We start from the raw sequence: 22,086 nt of genomic DNA on the forward strand, positions 1-22,086 counted from the left end.
GGCACCTAAACAGCAGCAGTTTGATACCTGAAAGTCCATTGCAAAAAGCAATGCTGAAGACATGTATCAACATTTCAGTCTAATATATATTGTTACAGAAAATGTATCATAAAGACAAATTGACAAGAACCTTCCACAATAGAATACAGTGGTGCCCCGCAAGACGGAAAACTCGCTAGATGAAAGAGTTTTCCGTTTTGGAGGTGCTTCGCAAAACTAATTTCCTATGGGCTTGCTTCGCAAGACGAAAATGTCTTGCGAGTTCCTGCGGGGGGTTTTTTCCTCCCCCCTTTTTCTAAGCCGCTAAGCCGCTTATCCGCTAATAGCGCTAATCCGCTAAGCCGTCAATGGGCTTGCTTCGCAAAACGAAAAAACCGCTAGACGAAGAGAATCGCAGAACGGATTCTTTTCGTCTTGCGAGGCACCACTGTATTTGCCCATGTTATAGAACCAGCAGTGTGCCCATGCACTCAAGACACAGGACCAAATTATGATGTTTCATCTTGACAGAAGACCACGCAACAATGATCCACTACTGCTCCACATTCATTTTCAACCTCCAAGCTCTCAATAAACCCACAAAAGAACATAACCTACTGGTGCCCGGATATTTCCCTACCGATAAAACCTGCAGGATGTGTCCACTTTCTTCATGGGGCCCTAGGACTGGACTATACTGTAACCACACAAGGCTTTTAACTGAAGCCATACTGGAGTTCCATGTAATCTCTGGCTTTTAAGGTTTGGATGGAACCAGGAAAATTAAGGGTTATGTTTTCAGCATACAATACAAACCATTAGGCAAAGAGGTCACCAGGCATTTGAGAAATCTGCACCAATAGTTATAATAATCATATTTCTTATTAACATTTATTCATCACCTACAGAAGAACGTCAAGTAGACTAACCATGAAAAGACAAAATAAAAACATCAACATTACACATTTTAAAATACGTAACACAAGCAATCATTAAGTATATCACAGCACAATTAAGAAACATCAGTATGTCTTGACATCAGCATGTTCACTAGAAAAAGTGACCAATGAAATAACAAGTTAAAATATACCCTCGAAAGCAGGAAAAGTTTGGTCTTTGTCTGGTGCCAAAAAGATGTTAATGTGGTTGCCAGGAAAGCCTCTTTGGGGACATCATGCCAAGATTCTGACATCAAATCTATCCACATCGTGAAAGATAAACTAAAGGCTTTCACTTCCTATCCTATCTGAAGTAGCTGAACTCTCAATGAAGGCTTTACTTTCCAGAGTCTGAACCCCATCTCATATGAATCTGCAAGGGCCAATACCATGAAAGCAGTTGTATCACCATAAATTTGAGTGTAAGATATGTCTATACCAACAATGCAAAAATTGCCTCTGTGATTGCAGAACATGGTTTAAGACATACGTAGTAAGGGCAAAATACCGGATGGGTCAGGGAGCAACGAGAACAGCAGCAACTAAGATTTTACTCTGCAGCTGTCTCAAACAAAAAGCCTTCAGCTCTTTGGGGTAGAAAACCCCAATAATTAGGATTTGCTTTGCGTGATTTGGTGGGTTGGTGTTTTTTGTTGTTGTCGTTTACTTTTGATCTAGAATAGCCACCTCCCAACAACTTGATTATCTCCAAAATAAAATGCAGCATCTGTAACCAAAGCTGCCTCTTCCCTCCACTAAGCAAAAGAAAAATATTTTCAGTGACTCATGGGAACTTAGTGCTCTGACATCATCAGTATATTTGTGTAGCCCAGCAACCATCTGACAGCAAAACACCTAAGCTTTTCCCTTTCCCAAATTTGGCAGGCTAGTAGTTAAAGACTCTACAGTGAAAATCAACATTAACAAAGGAGGAGTTGTTTGTATAAAACATCTGCTATTATCATTATTACAGTACTGGTGTACATGTAGACGACAGACCATATCCAGTGTGGTCAACTATTTGACACAGGAGAAGGGTGCAGAGGGAGTGGAGGGAAATGGAGGCAAGAGTAATAAGGGGAGTGGGGGGGCCGAGAGATATGATTTCAGTTCACTTCAGTTGCATATAATGGAAGCAACCTCATTTTTTGTTCTCATCCCTATTCACATGTAAGAAGAGGGTGGGGGCTGGGAGGTTACTGGTTTAGATTGTTTTTGTTCTTTGTCTTGTATTTTTATGATGTGCACTGCCCTGAAATCTACAGGTGAGGGGTGGTATAAAATTTCATAAATAATAATAATCTCATTTTCAGAGTAAAAGGAGACCCAGGGCAGTGGAATTGAATCCTGACCCTTCCTCACCTTATCTGTCCATTTCCAATTACTGCAGCCTTTCTCCCCTGGATGAGGTGCAACACAAGAAGTGAGCCCAATGGGAATTAACCGAGGAAGACATTATTCACCTCACCTAGACAACCTTCAGATGTAAACATTAAAAACATATGCATTTAATATATACAGTGTGACATGTGACCAAGTGTCTCAGCATGTCCAGCTTAACCTTAAAGGGTTAAGCCAAATCCTTAAAGGGGGCAGTCATCTTTTTCCTATCACAACACACAAAGACTCAGAAGGAAGGTCATATACTCTATGACACCTCCTCCTAATTTAAAATTTACACGCTTGGGAAATTCACAAACATCCCAAAAAAGACCTTGCAAGAGACGGCCCTGAGTCACTCCTGGGAACAGACTTCAATACTGGAAGGAATCCAAGCCGCCCAAGATTTTACACACACGGGGATTTGGGCCTCGCTTGTCGTAGAGCCTTATCAGCTGGAACAAAAGCTGCGGGAGGTACCTGGCGAAGGTTGCCAGAGGCAGGAAGAGAAAGGAAAAGTCAGGGCGGCCACAGGGTTGGCCAGGAGCTGGAAGTCACTCACAGGCCAAACGCCGAAGCTCAACCGACTGGAGCCTGGAGCGCTTAAATGGAGGCCTGAGAAGCGGCAACAGGATGCCCGCTTCTTACGAAGCGCTGGGCTGGCACGAAAGGGAGCTGGTGCCGGCGGTGCAGAACCGGAGGCAGGCCTTCGTCTGAGGCCTACCGGGCAGCGGGGAGGGCGGCGGCAGCGGCGGCGGGGCGTGAGGTGAGTCACGAGGCCAGCAGCAGCAGCAGCAGCCGGAACCCTTCGGCGTTAACGGTCCAGGGCAAGGGAGGGCAGGTTCCGGGCGGGGCGCCGAGGCGTCACAGGGCGGCGCTGGCCGACAGCGTGGCGGGCAGCGGTGGCGCCACCAACAGAGGAGCGACAAACGGCCTGAGCGGTGGCAGGGAAAGGAGGGCAGCGAGTCCTGGGGGGGGGGGTTGTGAGGAGGGAGGCCGCCCGCCCGCCCGCCGCTCCCTGATGGATGAATGACACGGCTTCAAGCCAGTGACAGTCGGCCATGGCTCCCCTTCCGACTAATAGAAGGCCGGCAGGGGCGGAATCTGCCCCGTTGTCGATTCGCAACCAATCCTGCACGAGCTCGCGACGAAGGAGTGAAGCAGTTGTGCGCCCGGTGGGGGGGGGGAGAGAGATAGGACCAGGGTGGGGTGGGGGCTCACCCGGCTTCGGCAGTACCTCAGCCCCGCTCGCGCACTTCAAAAAGTCCACCCACCCTCGCACACAACACACGCTCTCTCTCACACACACACACTTGCTCCTCTAGACCCACCCTTGTTCCTCCTCGCGCTCCTCAACCGTCCAGCGGCGCTCTCCTCCTACCACTGCCGACGCCGCTGCTGCCACCGCATCGCCTCAGTCGCTGACACAGCTCCGAACCCTGCCTCATCCGGGCAACCCACCGCCTTGCCTACGTCACAGCAGAAGGCGAGGTCCACCACGAGACAAGCACAACCCCGCTCGGGGGCGGAGCCAGCCACTTGAACGGCAGGCCGCGGGAGAGGGGGCGGGGCCGTGAAGATATGGTCACGCCCTTCTCGAGCGCGCGCCGTGCCTATTCTGAGACTCGCGCGTGAAAATTAAAACTTTAATGTTCCTGTAGTGGTTTTGCTGTTTTTGTTGCGACAAACCAACCCACTGGCGATCACACATGTAGCGCAATCCAAATAGGTACATACCAATGACACATTACCCAGGTAAGTGTGTGCAGGATTGCAACCTAGTTGTGTGTTCCAAACATTCAGTGCGGTCAGTCTCTTCCTACCTGCATGTTTCCAAGACTAGTCAGAACGGATTTTGTTCCATTTCTTCCCTATACCTATCCAGCAATGTAAAAAGAAAAGAAAAGAAAAGTCTTACATTGTTAATACTGTATAATAAATAGTGAGTTGTTGGGTGTGTTCTATTTTTTTTTCTTCCTTTTGCTCAAGTGATGCTTAGCTAATAATAATAATAATAATAATTTATTATTTGTACCCCGCCCATCAGGCTGGGTTTCCGCAGCCACTCTGGGCGGCTTCCATAGAAACCAAAAATACACTAAAATATCACAGATTAAAAACTTCCCTGAACAGGGCTGCCTTAAGATGTCTTCTGAATGTCAGGTAGTTGTTTATCGCTTTGACATCTGCTGGAAGGGCGTTCCACAGGGTGGGCGCCACTACCGAGAAGGCCCTCTGCCTGGTTCCCTGTAGCTTTGCTTCTCGCAATGAGGGAACCGCCAGAAGGCCCTCGGCGCTGGACCTCAGTGTCCGGGCAGAACGATGGGGGTGGAGACGCTCCTTCAGGTATACTGGGCCGAGGCCGTTTAGGACTTTAAAGGTCAACACCAGCACTTTGAATTGTGCTCGGAAACATACTGGGAGCCAATGTAGGTCTTTCTAGACCGGTGTTATATGGTCTCGGCGGCCGCCCCCAGTCACCAGTCTAGCTGCTGCATTCTGGATTAGTTGTAGTTTCCGAGTCACCTTCAAAGGTAGCCCCACGTAGAGCGCATTGCAGTAGTCCAAGCGGTAGATAACTACAGCATGCACCACTCTGGCGAGACAGTCCGCAGGCAGGTAGGGTCTAAGCCTGCGTACCAGGTGGAGTTGGTAGACAGCTGCCCTGGATTCAGAATTGATCTGCGCCTCCATGGACAGCTGTGAGTCCAAAATGACTCCCAGGCTGCGCACCTGGTCCTTCAGGGGCACAGTTACCCTATTCAGGACCAGGGAGTCCTCCACACCAGCCCGCCCCCTGTCCCCCAAAAACAGTACTTCTGTCTTGTCAGGATTCAACCTCAATCCATTAGCCACCATCCATCCTCCAACCGCCTCCAGGCACTCACACAGGACCTTCACCGCCTTCACTGGTTCTGATTTGAAAGAGAGGTAGAGCTGGGTATCATCTGCATATTGATGGACACCCAGTCCAAACCCCCTGATGATCTTTCCCAGCGGCTTCATATAGATGTTAAAAAGCATGGGGGAGAGGACGGAACCCTGAGGCACCCCACAAGTGAGGGCCCAGGGGTCTGAACACTCATCCCCCACCACCACTTTCTGAACACGGCCCAGGAGGAAGGAGCGAAACCACTGTATGACAGTGCCCCCAGCTCCCAGCTTCTTTCACTGGTGGATAGGATGCATATAGCAGGACCCAAGAAAGAATACCTATCACTAATACAGTACTTAGAAGATCTACACGGGTTGCCTGTTTGATTCCAGGTGTGATGCAAAGTGTGATTCTGACTTACAAAGCCTTAGGCTGGTATTTAGCTAAGCTTTACCCAGAGTAGGCCCATTGAAATTAATGAACATGACTAAGATTAGACCACTGATTTCAGTAGGTCTGTTCTGAGGGAAAAGGTTAGTTGAATCCCACCCATAAACTTCAATATTATGTACATTTACATGGGAAAAACACAGTGGGACATATTTTATTAGAGAACATGCTTAGATGTATGCTACTAAAGAGCCTGAGACTTCCTACTTCTTTATGAAGAAACTGTTTTCTTAAAGATGAAGCGCTTCTACCAGTGCCCCTTTCTACACAAAAGAGGTATTTTCTGAACAGAACAGCGTTAGTGTTTCAGGAAGATGATGTAGTAGTTCATGCTAAGCTGTGTGAGACATTCTATCTTGTTCACAGGAAGTTAAAACAGGAAGGAGGACAGGAAGGAGACTTAGCTGAGATCTGTTTCCTAGATATGCAAGCCAGTATTGAGATCTTCCTGAGATAGTTTCAGAAACAGAAATAGCAAACATTGTGTGCTAAATTTGAAGAAGAGACTGGCAGAAAGTGGCCAGATATATTGCTAGTGTTTTTAATTTTCTTTCTTCGTTTCCTTAACTCTGTTCTAAGATGTCCACCACCTCTTGTTTTTCTCTGCATTCTTAGCCCCTGCTTGAATTACAGAAAGGCCAGAGGGAGCAAAACTCACTTAATTTTTTACTGATCCCCTTGGCTCCTGTTTTTAAAATCACATCGCTACTGGTGATGTGATTTGACTGAATTACCGGTAGGCGTGTTTGTGGATTTCATTGAGGGTCCCTGAACCACCCTGCTCCCCTAATTTGAACATCGTTCCCAATTTGATCCGGTACTTGTTTGACAATTCCAACTTTTCCCTCTTTGGCTTTCCTGTACTGGATCTTGATCCTGCCCCCTTGAAATATACTCAGAGTCGCAAAGTGATTTCATGCTCTTTATTCAGCTCATAGTGGTGAGGAGGAATGAATGAAAGTCCCCTCAAGGTACAGTATCTGCTTTATATACATTATTTACACAATGGGCTGCACGTGATTGGCTAATTCTGGAATTCTACTGCAAGCCAATCAGGTTGTGGATTCACTTATATCTGGAGCATGATTGGGTGGTTCCTGCCAACCAATCATACTGCTGCATTGTTCTAGGACCAATCAGACTGCTGCATTCTGAATCCTATTGTTCTAGGACCAATCAGACTGCTGCAATTTGGATCCTATTGTTCTAGGACCAATCAGACTGCTGCAGTTTGGATCCTATTCAACTCAGTACATAACACCCCTGCTCAAAACTCTGCCGCTAAGGCTCTCCATTGTTCTTAGGTAATGCATTCAGCAGTCATCCTTACTTAAGCCACTCCCAGTGCACCAATATGTCTAAAACACCAGACAGGCAAATGCTGCTTTAGTGCCTGTTAATTTCTGATGATTTGAAGTAGCATTATATGATGGAAGGAACATAAGAAGGGCCCTTCTGGATCTGATCAAGAACCCAACTAGTCCAGAAATCTATTCTCACAGTGGCCAACAAAGTGCCTTTTGGAAGCCTGTACACAGACCCAGAGTGCAACAGCACTCGCCCTCTCATGACCCCAAGCAACTGGTATTCAAAGGAATGCTGCCTTTAGTGCTGGAGGTGGTACGTAGCCATCATCACTAGTAGCTGTTGATAGCATTGTCCTCCCATTAATTTATCTAATTCCCATTTAATAATAATAATAATAATAATAATAATAATAATAATAATAATAATAATAATATTTTATTTGTCCCCTGCCCATCTGGCTGAGTTTCCCCAGCCACTCTGGTCGGCTTCCAATCAAGTGTTAAAAACAATACAGCATTACATATTAAAAACTTCCCTAAACAGGGCTGCCTTCAGATGTCTTTTAAAGATATGATAGCTGCTTTTTTCCTTCACATCTGAAGGGAGGGCGTTCCACAGGGTGGGTGCCACTACCAAGAAGGCCCTCTGTCTGGTTCCCTGTAACCTCACTTCTCTCAATGAGGGAACCGCCAAAAGGCCCTCGGCACTGGATCTCAGTGTCCGAGCTGAATGATGGGGGGTGGAGACGCTCCTTCAAGTATACAGGACCGAGACCGTTTAGGGCTTTAAAGGTCAGCACCAACACTTTGAATTGTGCTCGGAAACTTTGTGGTGGAGAGAGGGTGTGGTGTGGTGTGTGTAATATGTATATCATATCCCCACTTCCCATTTTTCTAAACTAAAAAGCCTAATATGTGGTAACTTTTCCTTCATCTCTGAGCTGCTTCAGCTTCTTGATCATTTTGGTTGGTCTTCTTTGAAATCTTTCCAGCTCTGCGATATCCTTTTTGAAGATATTCTAGGAGGCAGAACTAACTGTGGCTGCATTGTGCCTAGTGCTTAACAGCACTGGACTCAGGACAGGCCATTAAAGAAGACCACTTACTGCTTCCCAATCCATTAACTCCTGTCCTATGATGGCCACTATTACTGATAAGACCAAGACCAAAGTATAGTGTCTGGTTCAGACTGAATAAATGAAAGTAACTGGAGACCTGCTATTTAGACTGCAGTCCCCCTAAAGGGACGAACCAGAGCCTTTCCTGCATACTGAGAAGAATGAAGTAAGAACTACAGGTGCCTTGCTTTCATGTAAAAACTATCCCTAATAGCTGCTTCCCCTTATGTGGTACTGGAAGTGACTTGGATGGTTTCCTTGCTTGCTATGGACTTCGTATACAATGGTACCTCTGGTTAAAATCTTAATTCATTCTGGAGGTCCATTCTTAACCTGAAACTGTTCTTAACCTGAGGTACCACTTTAGCCAATGTGGCCTCCCGCTGCCGCCGCCGCGCAATTTCTGTTCTCATCCTGAAGCAAAGTTCTTAACCAGAGATACTATTTCTGGGTTAGTGGAGTCTGTAACCTGAAGCGTCGTAACCTGAAGCATCTGTAACCCGAGGTACTACTGTATGTTGTCCAAGGTTGGTCTCAGTGGAGGACTCTGGGCTCTCAAATTTCAGCAGGGCACTGTGTGATGCTGATATTTGCCACCACTCACACCACAGCATTGTTGTGGCACCCCCTGCAGCCCAGGGCCCAGTGCAACCGCACCTGTCTCACCACCATAAAACCATCTGAAGCAGTGTCTCCACCCCCATCGTTAAGCCCAGACACTGAGATCCAGTGCCGAGGGCCTCCTGGCAGTTCCCTCATTGTGAGAAGTGAGGTTACAGAGAACCAGACAGAGGACCTTCTCGGTAGTGGCGCCCACCCTTTGTAACACCCTCCCTTCAGATGTGAAGGAAATAAGCAGCTATCCTATCTTTAAAAGACATCTGAAGACAGCCCTGTTTAGGGAAGTTTTTAATATTTAATGCTGTACTGTTTTCAACACTTGATTGGGAGCCGCCCAGAGTGGCTGGGGAAACTCAGCCAGATGGGCGGGGTATAAATAATAAATTATTATTATTATTATTATTATTATTATTATTATTATTATTATTATTATTATTATTATCTCTGCTGGCCCTACCATTAGGCCAAGTGAGACAGTCACCTCAAGCAGATGCGCAGTGGCAGGTGGCCCCTGGCTGTTTCTCCTGAACCTCTGGCTGCACCCTTCAGTTGGAAGGCAGAGCTGTGTATTCTATGTGGCCTGCCCTACACACACCCTAACTAGCCTTCTGGCTACCCTCAGTTGCAGGATGATGTCTTGTTCCTGATACTGAAGTAAGATTCAACTACCAGTCCAGTCAACTTCTGCATATGGAAAGCAGTGTATCTCTATCAGAGGCGCCAACTTCGAGAGAGAATGAGGGCCCCGATGTCATGTGTGTGATTTCACATGTGACATCAGAACACTGGGAGGAGCCAGGGGCGGAGCTGAATGCAGTGGCAATGTGGCTTCAATGGCTGGTGGATTCTCCTCTTCCTGCCACCACCTCTGGCCAGGGGCTGCTTCCCTCTTCCTTCCCCTCCATTTTGGGGGGGGGAGGAGGAGGAGGAGAAGATGGCCACTGAAGACACACTGCACTAGGCTCCATCCTTGGCCTCCTCCTCTCCCTTTGAACATTGGGGGGCCATCCCCCTCCCCAAAAATAAGTGGGGGAAGGGTTCGGCCCGTAGGAGATGGCGCCCTGATTTCTACCATTGGCCTCAGGCATCAAAATGTCTTGGGCCAGTATTCCATAACAAGCCATCTGGATTCTTGAAGCTCAATGATCTGAAAATGCTGCTGTCAAAAGTCCAGGGAGATGTTTGTGATGGCTGTAGCGACATCCCTGCATTCTGCTTACAACATTTCTGCCCTTAACTGCCTCCCCGCCAGAGCTGAGATAGTCTGAATGCCATCTCACACCGGGAGAGCGTGGCTGCAGATGGAACTATCTCTGAAGGATGGAGAGGTGCAATGGGCCTCTCCTCTGAGACTCTGTTCTCTCCACTTCCCCTGCTTTCTCCTCCTTAGTTGCTGCACCTGACACATGGCAACATCCCTGGCACATTTGCCTTTGTCCGATACTGACGGGGCTTTCATAGAATTAACAAAGAGACAGTGTTGGGGCCCCTGTTTCCAAACTTGCATTTAGAGGGGGCTGCCTGTCTGGTTAACACTGATTTAAAGTCGATGTTTGTTTTCAGGGTGTGTGTGGTGTTTTTTTTTAACTTCTTTTGCTTGCACCCTGTTGTAATCTGCAGTTGTTCCCATGCATTCTCCACGGGCTCCGAGTCCCGAGGCTCACAAAGGCACAGTCACTTAGCATTAATTCTCTCCTACTCCGAACAGCCACTGCTCCCCTTTAGCCGTGGTGGGGCTGTGCTTCCCAGGCAGAACCAAGTCATCTATTGAAAAGCAGACCAAAGAAAAGAGACATAATGGATTCTATTGAAGTGGGCTCCGTCTCATGGGGTGGGGTGATGAGAGCACAGAGGGGCCTGAGAGCAGAGACTAAGGAGTGTCTCATAAAATCTGGGGTCAGGACTCTTGACAAGGCATGCTCGCTCTTTCTCTCTCTCTCTCTTATAGGAGTACACACAGGGTGGGCGTTATAGATTGAGTGTGGGAATGCAGAGACAGATGTCTTTCAGAGCCTGGGAATGCTTCAGTGAGCACAGTCTATCGAACTATACCTGCCCAGGTGTGGTACAGTACCTGTTTTACATTCATTGCCCCAACTCCACATGTATATCAGTTTTATCTGCAGCTACAGGATCTTGCAGCTTTGCTACGACAGACTGAAATTGTTGGCATTTGGGGACTGTCTTTGGCATTAAACCCTGCGCCTATTTTTGAGCAGTCATTGTTTAGATGATAATGTAAAAAGAAGAAGAAGAAGAAGGTTGGGCAAGCCTGGAGAACTCATGCAAGCAATTTGTACCTACTGTACTTGCCCTTCTCACCATCACATAAACCTCCTCCCCCCTGAATATATTTTCTTGTTCATTCTCATCAGGTTCGTCTTTAGCATATGCACCGCCAGGGTGCAAAGATCCACCCAGCACCGCCAAATTTAGTTTAGCCCTTAGCATATGCGCCACCAGGGTGCAAAGATCTGCCTAGCGCTCCCAAATTTAGTTAATTTCGCGTGCAGGGCACCATTGAGAATGATAAGCGCTGCCGTTGTGAATGACAAACGCCGCTGCTGGCACGGTGCATCTTTGGTAAATGAGCGCACAAAGTCAAAAGTCCTTTAGTGAAACAGTAGGTATACATTTCGGGTGCCTCAGGGTTCCGTCCTCTCCCCCATGCTTTTTAACATCTACATGAATCTGCTGGGAGAGATCATCAGGGCTGGGTATCCATCAATATGCTGATGATACCCAGCTCTACCTCTCTTTTAAATTGGAACCAGTGAAAGCAGTGAAGGTCCTGTGTGAGTGCTTGGAGGCAGTTGGAGGATGGAGGGTGGCTAATGGATTGAGGTTGAATCCTGACAAGACAGAAGTACTGTTTTGGGAGTGCAGGGGACGGACTGGTGTGGAGGACTCCCTGGTCCTGAATGGGGTAACTGTGCCCCTGAAGGACCAGGTGCGCAACCTGGGAGTCATTTTGGACTCACAGATGTCCATGGAGATGCAGGTCAATTCTGTATCCAGGGCCAGCTCCATCTGGTATGGAGGCTGAGACCCTACCTGCCTGTGGACTGTCTTGCCAGAGTGGTGCATGCTTGGACTACTGCAATGCACTCTACATGGGGCTACCTTTGAAGGTGACCTGGAAACTACAATTAATGCAGAATGCGGCAGCTAGACTGGTGACTGGGAGCGGCTGCCAAGACAATATAACACCGGTCCTGAAAGACCTACATTAGCTCCCAGTACGTTTCCGAGCACAATTCAAAGTGTTGGTGCAGACCTTTAAAGCCCTGGTCCAGTATACAGCCTTGGTCCAGTATACCTGAAGGAGCGTCTCCACCTCCATCGTTCTGCCCAGACACTGAGGTCCAGCACCAAGGGCCTTCTGGCAGTTCCCTCACTGCGAGAAGCAAAGCTACAGGGAACCAGGCAGAGGGCCTTCTCAATAGTGGCGCCCACCCTGTGGAATGCCCTTCCATCAGATGTCAAAGAGATAAACAACTACCTGACATTTAGAAGACATCTGAAGGCAGCCCTGTTTAGGGAAGTTTTTAATGTGTGACATTTTAATCTTTGTTGGAAGCTGCCCAGAGTGGCTGGGGAGACCCAGCCAGATGGGTGAGGTACAAATAATAAATTATTATTACTATTATTACTATTATTACTATTATTACTACTATTATTATTATTCCTAGGCATATATGTATTTTGTTTTTCTAGCTTGATCAAAATTATTTATTATTTCATAACAGGTAGATAGGTAAGAGCTTAGGTGGCTTCAGCGGTGGGTACCTGGCGCCCCCCAGAATTCAGCACCTGGGTGCCCCGCACCCTTGCACCCCCAGGTAAAGATGGCCCTGATTCTCATAATTCTTCATGTGTTTGCATGGTAGGGCTTGCTAGCAATAGGCAAATCATATCTATGAAAATAGCTATTAAGGGTAGAATCTGTGGGCTTGCTTGTCTGCACTGTTCCCCCTCCCCACACAAATACCCCTACCAGGTTCAGGTTCAGATGTTCTCTTGTATGGTTTCCAAGTCATGTAATCATAAATAGCACGTGGGAGGAATTGTGAGGAATGATACGCCTTACTCAAAACATCCCCCCCCCCATTTCTCCTTTGTGTACTTCCAGTCGCTCAGGAAGGCACCTACATGTTTATGAAGACATATGCTTGTCTGTCTTGATAGCAGAGCCACATCTGACAATATGATGATTGCTAGTGCTTCTGTAACGTCCTTCCAAAGAAGTGTGCTCCATTGATCAGGAGTCAGGAAATGGAAATATTCCAGAATGTTTACATCTGTTCAACATAAGAGTGTATAGAACCATTGCTGTGCACCTTAATTTGGTGACTGTACATACTCATTTCAGAGTTGCACAGCAGCATGAAGTGAGTAGTAGGGTCACACGTAGATATTTGATTGTGGTTGTGAGAATGCTGATATTGCAAGAATATGCGCTGTCTGTGCAAGGAACACATGGAGACAGTGATACTTTCTCACACACACACACACCAGAATCAGAAATGAACAACAGTGAGGCTTGGGCTCCTGTGCATCCTCTGCCACTTCTGCTGTGCACAAGGAAAAGGGATTTACAAGTTTCCACTTCTAGTTTGTAACAAATCATAGTTTGGTATTAATTTGCAAAATCCCAAATCAGGTCAATTTTTTATGTGAAAACCTTCAAAGCCAAAACAAAGTGCATACTTGGATGAAAGTCCCCAGTCAGTCAGTTCAGAAGCAGGGAATACAAATGGATGGTTTGAAAGAAGGTGACACTCGTTTCCCCATTTCTGGCTGTTTCGTTTCATTTACAAAATTTCAGACTGTAACCAAAGCAAAACTCAGGTGCCATCATTCAGATTACAGAATGTGGATGCCAAGACTTTGAAATCTGCTTTAACCAGCTTCTTCGAAAGCTCTCTTTGCAGCTGCCAAACTTTTTTTGAATTCAAATGCATTTTCTCACATTTGTTCTAGCTCTGGTTTTTTTTTTTTTTTAATTAAGGTGATAATTTATTTCAAGGCATTAGTCAAAAATTATGAAAATAATGAAATGTCTAACATGTATGAACTAATGGGCGTAGCCAGGATTTTTGTTGGGGCAGGGGGAGGGGAGGCAGCCAAAGTTGTTAAGCTTTTTTAAAAAAGGAAATCACAGGTAAAAAATACCCTCTAAATAGGCAGGCAGCTACGTTGTAGTGAGTATCTCACTGGTGGTGGTGGTGTTGCAGAGCAGGGCGGCAATCCCTGTTTTGCCTCTAATGGCAAAATGGGACATACCACCCCTGACCTCAGGATTTTAGAACTAACAGCTGTCAGTTGGGAGGGAAGGAAGGCAAGGACCAACAGCCCAGATGGGGCTAGCTAGCTTAGGGTGGAGGTGTGTGATTCTGGTGGAGTTGGGGTAGGCTCAGGACAGGTGAGGCTCACATGCCTCATCAACCCCAGAAGCTATACCAGGAAAGCCGTCCTGGCCAGGCCTGTGTCTGCACAAAAGAGCAGTATTAAAATAAAAAGTTTGCCTTTCAGGTAGCTTTCCCTTTAAACTACTGTACATGTAAGCGGGAATCTGATCCCTTCCCACTTAACAACTTGTGTGTATTTTGAAGCGAAAAGTGGTGATCTTTGCACATTAACCAGTTTATTATTTACCTATGTATGTATTTATTTATTACTACATTTATATCCCACCTTTTCTCCAGTGTAGCTTAAGGTAGCATTCACTTTCCCATTTTATCCTCACAACAACCCTGTGAGGGAGACACTGACAGGCCCAAGGTCACCCAGAGAATTGCATGGCAGAGTAGGGGTTTGAATCCTAGTCCAACACTGTTAAGCACTGCACCCAGATCCCCTGGCTCAGTCGGTAGAGCATGAGACTCTTAAGTCCAGGGTCGTGGATTAGAGCTAAATGTTGGGTGAAAGATTCCTGCATTGCAAGGGGTTGGTGACCCTTGTGGCCCTTTCCTCCTTACAATCCTATGATTCTATAATTCTATTATTCTGCCACACTGGTAGGATGTTGACATACATGTGTGTTTTGTACTGGGGTGTCTGTACCAGAGTGCTTTGTTGTTGTTTAGTTGTTTAGTCACGTCCGACTCCTCGTGACCCCATGGACCAGAGCACGCCAGACACTCCTGTCTTCCACTGCCTCCCATAGTTTGGTCAAACTCATGTTAGTAGCTTCGAGAACACTGTCCAACCATCTTGTCCTCCGTCATCCCCTTCTCCTTGTGCCCTCAATCTTGTACCAGAGTGCAACATATCTAATAATGAGAAGCAGCCATTGGACACACACTTAATTAAGGAAAGTGCCCAGTTTCACAGGCAGTGCTCTGCTTCTGCCATAGCAATTTGTATCACTGTGCTTCTGGCCTGTGGTTTCTAATGAAGATGAGGACAGCTGCAGCAGCCTTCTCAATGCCTCTGGCTTAATGCCCACTGGATATATGGTGTCTATGAGGAAGGAAGCTACTGCACACCTCTCTAAAGCCTTGCCATAAAAGAAGTGCCCATGGAATGCCCTCTCTGTTATGGTTCCTGTGCCACAATATGGCAGGACTGCTGCTGGCTATAAAGACCAATGAGAATAGGCCAACTCACATCCACAGTGCATCAGTTCCCAGGCACTGCTTTCTCCCCGCCCCCTTCCCCATAAAGGCCCATGTAATGGATTCAAAGCCATTGATATTCCAGCAATGGAAGGAAACTCGCTTTTCAAATGCAAATCACCCCACAGGAATGATCGTGGGATTTTGCCAGGGAGATGAGCCTCCCTGTTGCTGGGTAACAATTTTTTCAACAGAAGAGAGCAATTGCTCTTTGCAGTGCTGGGGGGTTAGTAATCGAGCCCAAGCCACCCCTGCAGTACAGGATCCATCACTGTGGATCCGGCAGGCAATCCACAATGACAAGAACTGCCTGCAGCAGCTGGAGGCAGTAAAACAATGGGCATTGCTTTGATTGTGCAAAGGTAGTCGGATCAGACCACTGATCCATCTTGGCTTTCAGGCATGAGTTTCCCCCAGCCCTATTCTGGAAATGTCAGAACCTGAGCCTGAGAGAAAACATGATTGGGGGGGGGTCACAGATGGGGTCTCCCCTTACCTTTCCTTCAAGGTGGTCAAGGGTTGTTTGTAAGCGTACCTTCTTTCATTCTACAAATAATATCTCTGGTGGTTTGCACTTTGCAGCTTCCCTTTCCTGAAAAGTTTATGCTGTCCTCAGCAGGGCTTTCTAGGAATGCCCTAAGGAATGCCTTTTTTCTTGAGCTAGTTCCTTTTTAAAATGAACTTTCCAAGCTCTGTGAAAGACTCCAGACATAAAAGACACTTTCTGACGGTCACTACTTTGGGGTGAGACTCAATCACATACCAGCAAATTCAGGCCTTGCAATTATAGCAGACTGGGAAGTCTTACACAAGACCCTCGCTTTCCCAAAATATCAGACTTTTGTGATAAGGAAAGTGATGGGGAGATGTGCTGGCTAGTGTGAGATAGCTCCTGCTTTGACACAAGGTCATCTCTCCTCCCCACAAACAAATCAATGAACAGGCAATCTGGAAGCACCCTTATTTGCTAAGAAGAAAGAAAGAAATAAAGACAGAAGCTGACCTGAGAAGCTGCTATAGGTAAAGGACCCCTGGACGGTTAAGTCCAGTCAAAGGTGACTCTGGTGTTGTGGCACTCACCTCACTTTTCAGGCTGAGGGAGCCAGCATTTGTCCACAGACAGCTTTTCCGGGTCATGTGGCCAGCATGACTAAACCGCTTCTGGCTCGATGGAGTACTGTTATGGAAGCCAGAGCGCACAGAAACACAGTTTACCTCCCCGCCACAGCGGTACCTATTTATCTACTTGCACTGGTGTGCTTTTGAACTGCTAGGTTGGCAGGAGCAGGGACAGAGCAATGGACGCTCACCTTAGAAGCTCACCCTAGCTTCCCCTAGAAGCTGCTAGGAAACAGCAGCAACCCCTACCCTGCTATTTAACATGGCAGAAAGAAGGTGAGGAAACCATTCAGTGCACGGTTGCTGGATTTAAAAGGACCCAAGAGAAGGCAAGCAGGGCCTCCAAGGAGCGCCTCTTGCTCAGACAAACTCCTCCACGGCCAGCAAGAATAATAATCCGATTTGCTCCTGCGCCTTAAAGAGCTGGAGCTGCTTGGAGAGTTCCCATCAGGGTTCAATTGGATACCGAGTTAAGCAGGAATTACCTCTCCTGGGTATATAATCAGGGATAAAACCATCTAAATCTTGAGGGAAGAAATTAGGTTTATTGGAGATACTGGAGAAAATTACATTGTAGGCACAGATGCAGAAAGGCACAGAGAGACAGGGAGTTTGGGGGTGGGAGACAGAAAGGAGGAGGGGGAGGGTGGGTAGTACTTAATCCCAATTGCCAGTTCTTCCTGTCTCCTTATTAACACCATCAGCATCTTTGCCGAGGTTCTGCTGAGCTGACACTCTAGATTATGAAAGTAAATTAACCCCTAACCTCCTTTGCTTGTTGGTGGAAACTGCATGCTCGTTCCCACTCCTGGGGAGAGAACACAAGGCTCTGGTGACTGTCCTGTTGTTTTGTAAATTAGAGAGAGGAGGAGGAAGTTGGTGCCTTATTCCCCCTTTTAATGACAGGAAAGGGAAAAAATTTAATGAGAAGCCCAAGGAACAGAGCGAATGCTGGGTTATGTTCCCTTCCTGCTCATCTCCCATTACCTCACAATGCAGAAAATAGCTTCCCTCTCCTCCACTGTCACTTCCCTTGCCTAAGTAAGAAGATGCCACTGAGATCATTCAGGCTGACCCAGTGTAGGCTGTCAGGCCTCAAGGGCTCCCCCACCCCAGATGCCCCCCCAAAATTGTTCCTTTGTCATAAAGGTAAAGGGACCCCTGACCAGACCATTAGGTCTAGTCGTGGCCAACTCTGGGGTTGCGGCGCTCATCTCGCTTTATTGGCCGAGGGAGCCAGCATACAGCTTCCAAGTCATGTGGCCAGCATGACTAAGCCACTTCTGGCAAACCAGAGCAGCGCACGGAAATGCCGTTTACCTTCCCGCCGGAGCGGTACCTATTTATCTACTTGCACTTTGACGTGCTTTTGAACTGCTAGGTTGGCAGGAGCAGGGACCGAGCAACGGGAGCTCACCCCGTCGTGGGGATTCGAACTGCCGACCTACTGATCAGCAACTCCTAGGCTTTGTGGTTTAACCCACAGTGCCACCCGTGTCCCTTTGTCATAAGGTAAGGTAAAGGTACCCCTGCCCATCAGGGCCAGTCGTGGCCGACTCTAGGGTTGTGCGCTCATCTCGCTCAAGAGGCCGGGAGCCAGCGCTATCCAGGGACACTTCCGGGTCATGTGGCCAGCGTGACTAAGCTGCATCTGGCGAGGCGGCACCAGCGCAGCACACGGAAACGCCGTTTACCTTCCCGCTAGAAAGCGGTCCCTATTTATCTACTTGCACTTAGGGGTGCTTTCGAACTGGTAGGTAGGCAGGAGCTGGGACCAAACAGTGGGAGCTCACCCCACTGCAGGGATTCGAACCGCCGACCTTTCGATCGGCAGATCCTAGGCTCTGTGGTTTAACCCACAGCACCACCCGCGTCCCTATCCCTTTGTCATAGGCCCTTATAAAAAGTACTCACAAGGGAAATAATAATAATAATAATAATAATAATAATAATAATAATAATAATAATTCCTTCCAATAGCACCTTAGAGACCAACTAAGTTTGTTACTAGTATGATACCAGTATCATACCATACCATATCATACCAATAACAAACTTAGTTGGTCTCTAAGGTGCTACTGGAAGGAATTTTATTATTATTATTTTGTTCCGACTGTGGCTGACCAACATGGCTACCTACCTGTAACTATCACAAGGGAAATGTGTGTGTGTGTGTGCAATATTTGATATGCATCTACATTTTATGCATTGCCTGCCTTACTTTTCCACCATATACCTCCAGCAACTCTTCCTCCTTTACAATATCCCCACCTAGGGAAAATAAAACCCTCAAGAACCACCAGTGCTGCTGGAGGAGGCCAAAATAAGATGTAGTTCAGCATCTCACAGTGGCCAGTTAGATGCCCTAATGAGAAGCTCACAGGGAAGACCTGTGGTGGGGGGGGACCCTCTTCCTGTTGCTCCCCAGCAACTAGTATTCAGAGGCGTGCTATCTCTGTCTGGAAGGAAACATATAAGTCATCATGACCAGTAACCATTGATAGCTGCATAACCTTCATGAATTTAACTTTGTCGTACAGGTGTCTGGGTTGGTCATCATATCTAGTGGTAGCAAATTCCATAGTTTAAACTGTACACTGTGAAGACATATGTCCTCCTGCCTGTCTTGAATCTTCTACTATTCATCTTAATTGGATGATCCTGAATTCTAGTATTATTGGGGGACGGGGCTTCTCTTTCTTCACTTTCTCCACACTTCTGTCATGTTTCCCCTCCCCCCATCTACTGGCCTCTTTTTTCCTAATCTAACAAGCCCCAAACAGTGCCACTGTTGCTCCAGTCCCCTTCATCATTTTGCCTGCCCCTTTCTGCCCCTTTCCCAGCTCCAAAATATTCATGTTGAGCTGCATACTGATGGCTTCCTTCAGCTAAGATGCAGTACCAGTCAGATGCCGAAAGCATGAATGAAGTCAGGTTCTGGAGGAGGGCAGCTAGTCTTCCTTCTGGGACACCAAAGGTTAATTGATTTCGTTTCGTTTTGGCTGACTTACGACTTTTCCCTATTGTCTTCCTTCAGAGACAGTGTGGCGTCAGCAGTCCCTTTCATGGTGTGGTTTTTTAAAAATGTTATGCAATACATACTTAGTCATACACATTGAGCCAGGTTAAAGGAATCTGCTAGATCACATTCTTGACCTCCCATTCTTAACCATATTCCTTAGCTGCCACAATGTTGGCCACAGAAAAGATGCATTCTCTCTCTCTCTCTCTCTCTCTCTCTCTCTCTCTCACACACACACACACACACACACACACACACAGAGTGTGCAGCCACCCATTCTCCCTCAATGATCTGCAAGCTCCTTTGGAGTATAGAGAGCATTTGGTTTCTCCTGACACCCTGAAGAGCCAAATATTTTAATTTACAGCAACTGGAAAAATCGCCACTGCCTGCTGATTAGGATGGAAAGGGAAGTTGTCAGCATGAACTGCAGCAATTTTTAAAGACCTTCCAAGTAGCGAGACAGATGGCTACATCCTTTTTATTGGGATGCTCCATATAATTATACCATTCCGGAGACCCCAACTTGACCTGTACTGTAGCCCTTACTTTCATCATCTCGTGCTGCTGACCTGGGTGTAGTTTAGTACTCATCTGTAGACCCCCTTTGCTTAGGTTAGGGGAAAGTTCTTGAGGATGGGAGGGGGGAGTGTAAGTGGAAACATCCCTGCCCTTTCAAAATGAGTCTGATATTCATCCCAAAGTGGTAGCCTGACCTGTACCCCACCATCTCCATCCCCACAAGCTCCACCAGATGGCCGGAGTTGGATTTCCATCCAGACAGTCTAAGCAAAGATAGGTCAGTCGGGCGCTAGCTTAGTGCTTCCTTGTTACGGATCTCAGACAGGCGGGGAAGGATAAAAAGCATCAGCTGGTGGCAGGTTTACTGAGGCCGACTAGTAAAGCAGACAGTTTGTGACTTTTATGTCAAGCCCTCTCTTCTGGACTGTACAAGCTGTGTAACACTGGGAGCAGAGCATGAAACAGAATCAATTCCCCCCCTTCCCCCTACAGTGTACAAATCCAGTGTTGAAGTACAGCAGTTGAAAAAAGAAAAGGCTAAATTTGTCATGCTTTCCTCCTGACTGACCCCTGCCCTCTCCTGCCACCTGCAATCCAGGATCCATGCACATTACAAACCTAAATCCACTTAAAAGCTGAGGTTGCAGTTTTCTTGTTCTGAGAGTGCTCAGTTTGAGATCTTTTGTCCCCTCCTTCACAGAACTCTCATTCCCAGAATTCCTTCACAGGGGAAAGGTCGTAGTTCAGTGACAGAGCATCTGCTTTGAATTCCATCCCACAATACCTTCTTTCTTGTTTTGTTGCACTCTGATATAGGCTGCAGGGCCCCTCTTGGCCTGGAGACAGCACCTGCTCCTTTAACAGTTCCAAGGTGCACTAATTGCCATTACTTAATAAAGGCTCACTGGTCAAATAGCTTCATTTTCTGAGCATACAGAGAGTAGCACTGGAATACATCTGGACTAAGGGCTTATACAGAAATCGTTTCCCCAAGCCAAGCCTTCACTAATTGTTCTTCAGACAACACACAGACAGGCACAGTGCAAAGCCTTTCTCTCAACTCCCATTGGAGTTCTCTCACCCCTTGAGCCCATCTTTCTTCCTGGAACATCAGTGTTGGTAGCTGCACCAGAAATTTCACATTCCGCCTGATCCTGCAGACCTCCTGCACACATTCTTAAACCAGCGGGTGTCTTCTTACCTCCTCCTGGATCTCAGCCTTCCTTTGGTGGCAAGCAAAGAAGAACTCTCTCCTAAGAGGCGCAGGGGCATGTGAATCGTCTGTTATCTTCTTTAGGCAAACAAAGGTGCTCATCCTACAAAAATGAAGGAGGAGGGTTGAGGCAATTGAAAGGATTGGGAAACACACCCTCATCATCAGATCTCCTCCTGTGGTTCATTATGCAGTTGTCCTAAGCCTTTGGGAAGTAGATAGTCGAGCTGTTAACTGCAGGCTTGGCCTCCTTACAATGAGGACAGCTTGGAGCTACTGGCATCTTTAAGATATTAATTCCACCTTTGAAGTTCTCCCTGTGAGGGGCCCTGCAAAGAGTGGCATGTATGAGCTTCTCAAGAACTTGCCCATGCCATAGTCGCACTGGGCATTGCAAGGATGCAGTCCAAGTGTTAGCATGCCCCTGGCCCTGCAGCTGGTTGTTTTTTTTCCTAAGCAAAGAATAAATGTCCTAAGAGATGAACACCAGGCAAGGGTTGTTGATGCCTGCAGAAACAGATCTCTGCAGCACCTGGCTTTTCTGACCTGCTCCAGCATGGAGAGAGCCTGGGGTTCCCTTTTCCTGCCAGCGCCAAATGCCAGCTGGCATCACCTGGGATTTGTGGGCGGAAGAAAATAGATGACTCGAGAGATAGGGCCATAGTTCCCAGCTGATGTGTCCCTTTTGTTTTAAGATGTCTTGGCATCCCACCTCACATATAAGGAGGTTCAGCAGAGATGATTCTTGAAGCTGGTTCCCATCAAGATGCTGCCAGGTTTCAACTCACTTTGGAAATTGTTGTCCACCCCATTAAACTATTTTAGAACATTGCATAGCCGATGCCACCACTTTTCACTTCTCACGAGACAAAAACTTTGTTCAGCTTAGTTCTAGGATGATCTATGAGGTCTCAGCTTCTTC

The 22,086-nt window shown here is 47.0% G+C and overlaps 1 protein-coding gene across 6 annotated transcripts in view; it reads right to left on the minus strand.

Moving 5' to 3' along the window:
* Positions 1-21,307, minus strand: part of NDEL1 (nudE neurodevelopment protein 1 like 1) — a 50,393-nt gene extending 29,086 nt beyond the window's left edge. For 2 of the 6 annotated variants that reach the window (XR_014153092.1, XM_081848754.1), the window contains exon 1: positions 21,153-21,307. Coding sequence is in view for 3 of the 6 variants with exons in the window: in XM_081848754.1 (XP_081704880.1) it covers positions 21,153-21,266 (114 nt within the window). In the remaining 3 variants the exon portion in view is untranslated. Of the gene's footprint in view, positions 1-2,279; positions 2,395-3,628; positions 3,785-21,152 lie in introns of those variants that run through there. The other 4 variants (XR_014153094.1, XR_014153093.1, XM_081848756.1 and 1 more) reach the window with 4 other exon arrangements.
* Positions 21,308-22,086: the final 779 nt, after the last annotated feature.

This window comes from Podarcis erhardii, assembly GCF_964252035.2.
Source record: "Podarcis erhardii genome assembly, chromosome: 2".
Classification (NCBI taxonomy): Eukaryota; Metazoa; Chordata; class Lepidosauria; order Squamata; family Lacertidae; genus Podarcis; species Podarcis erhardii.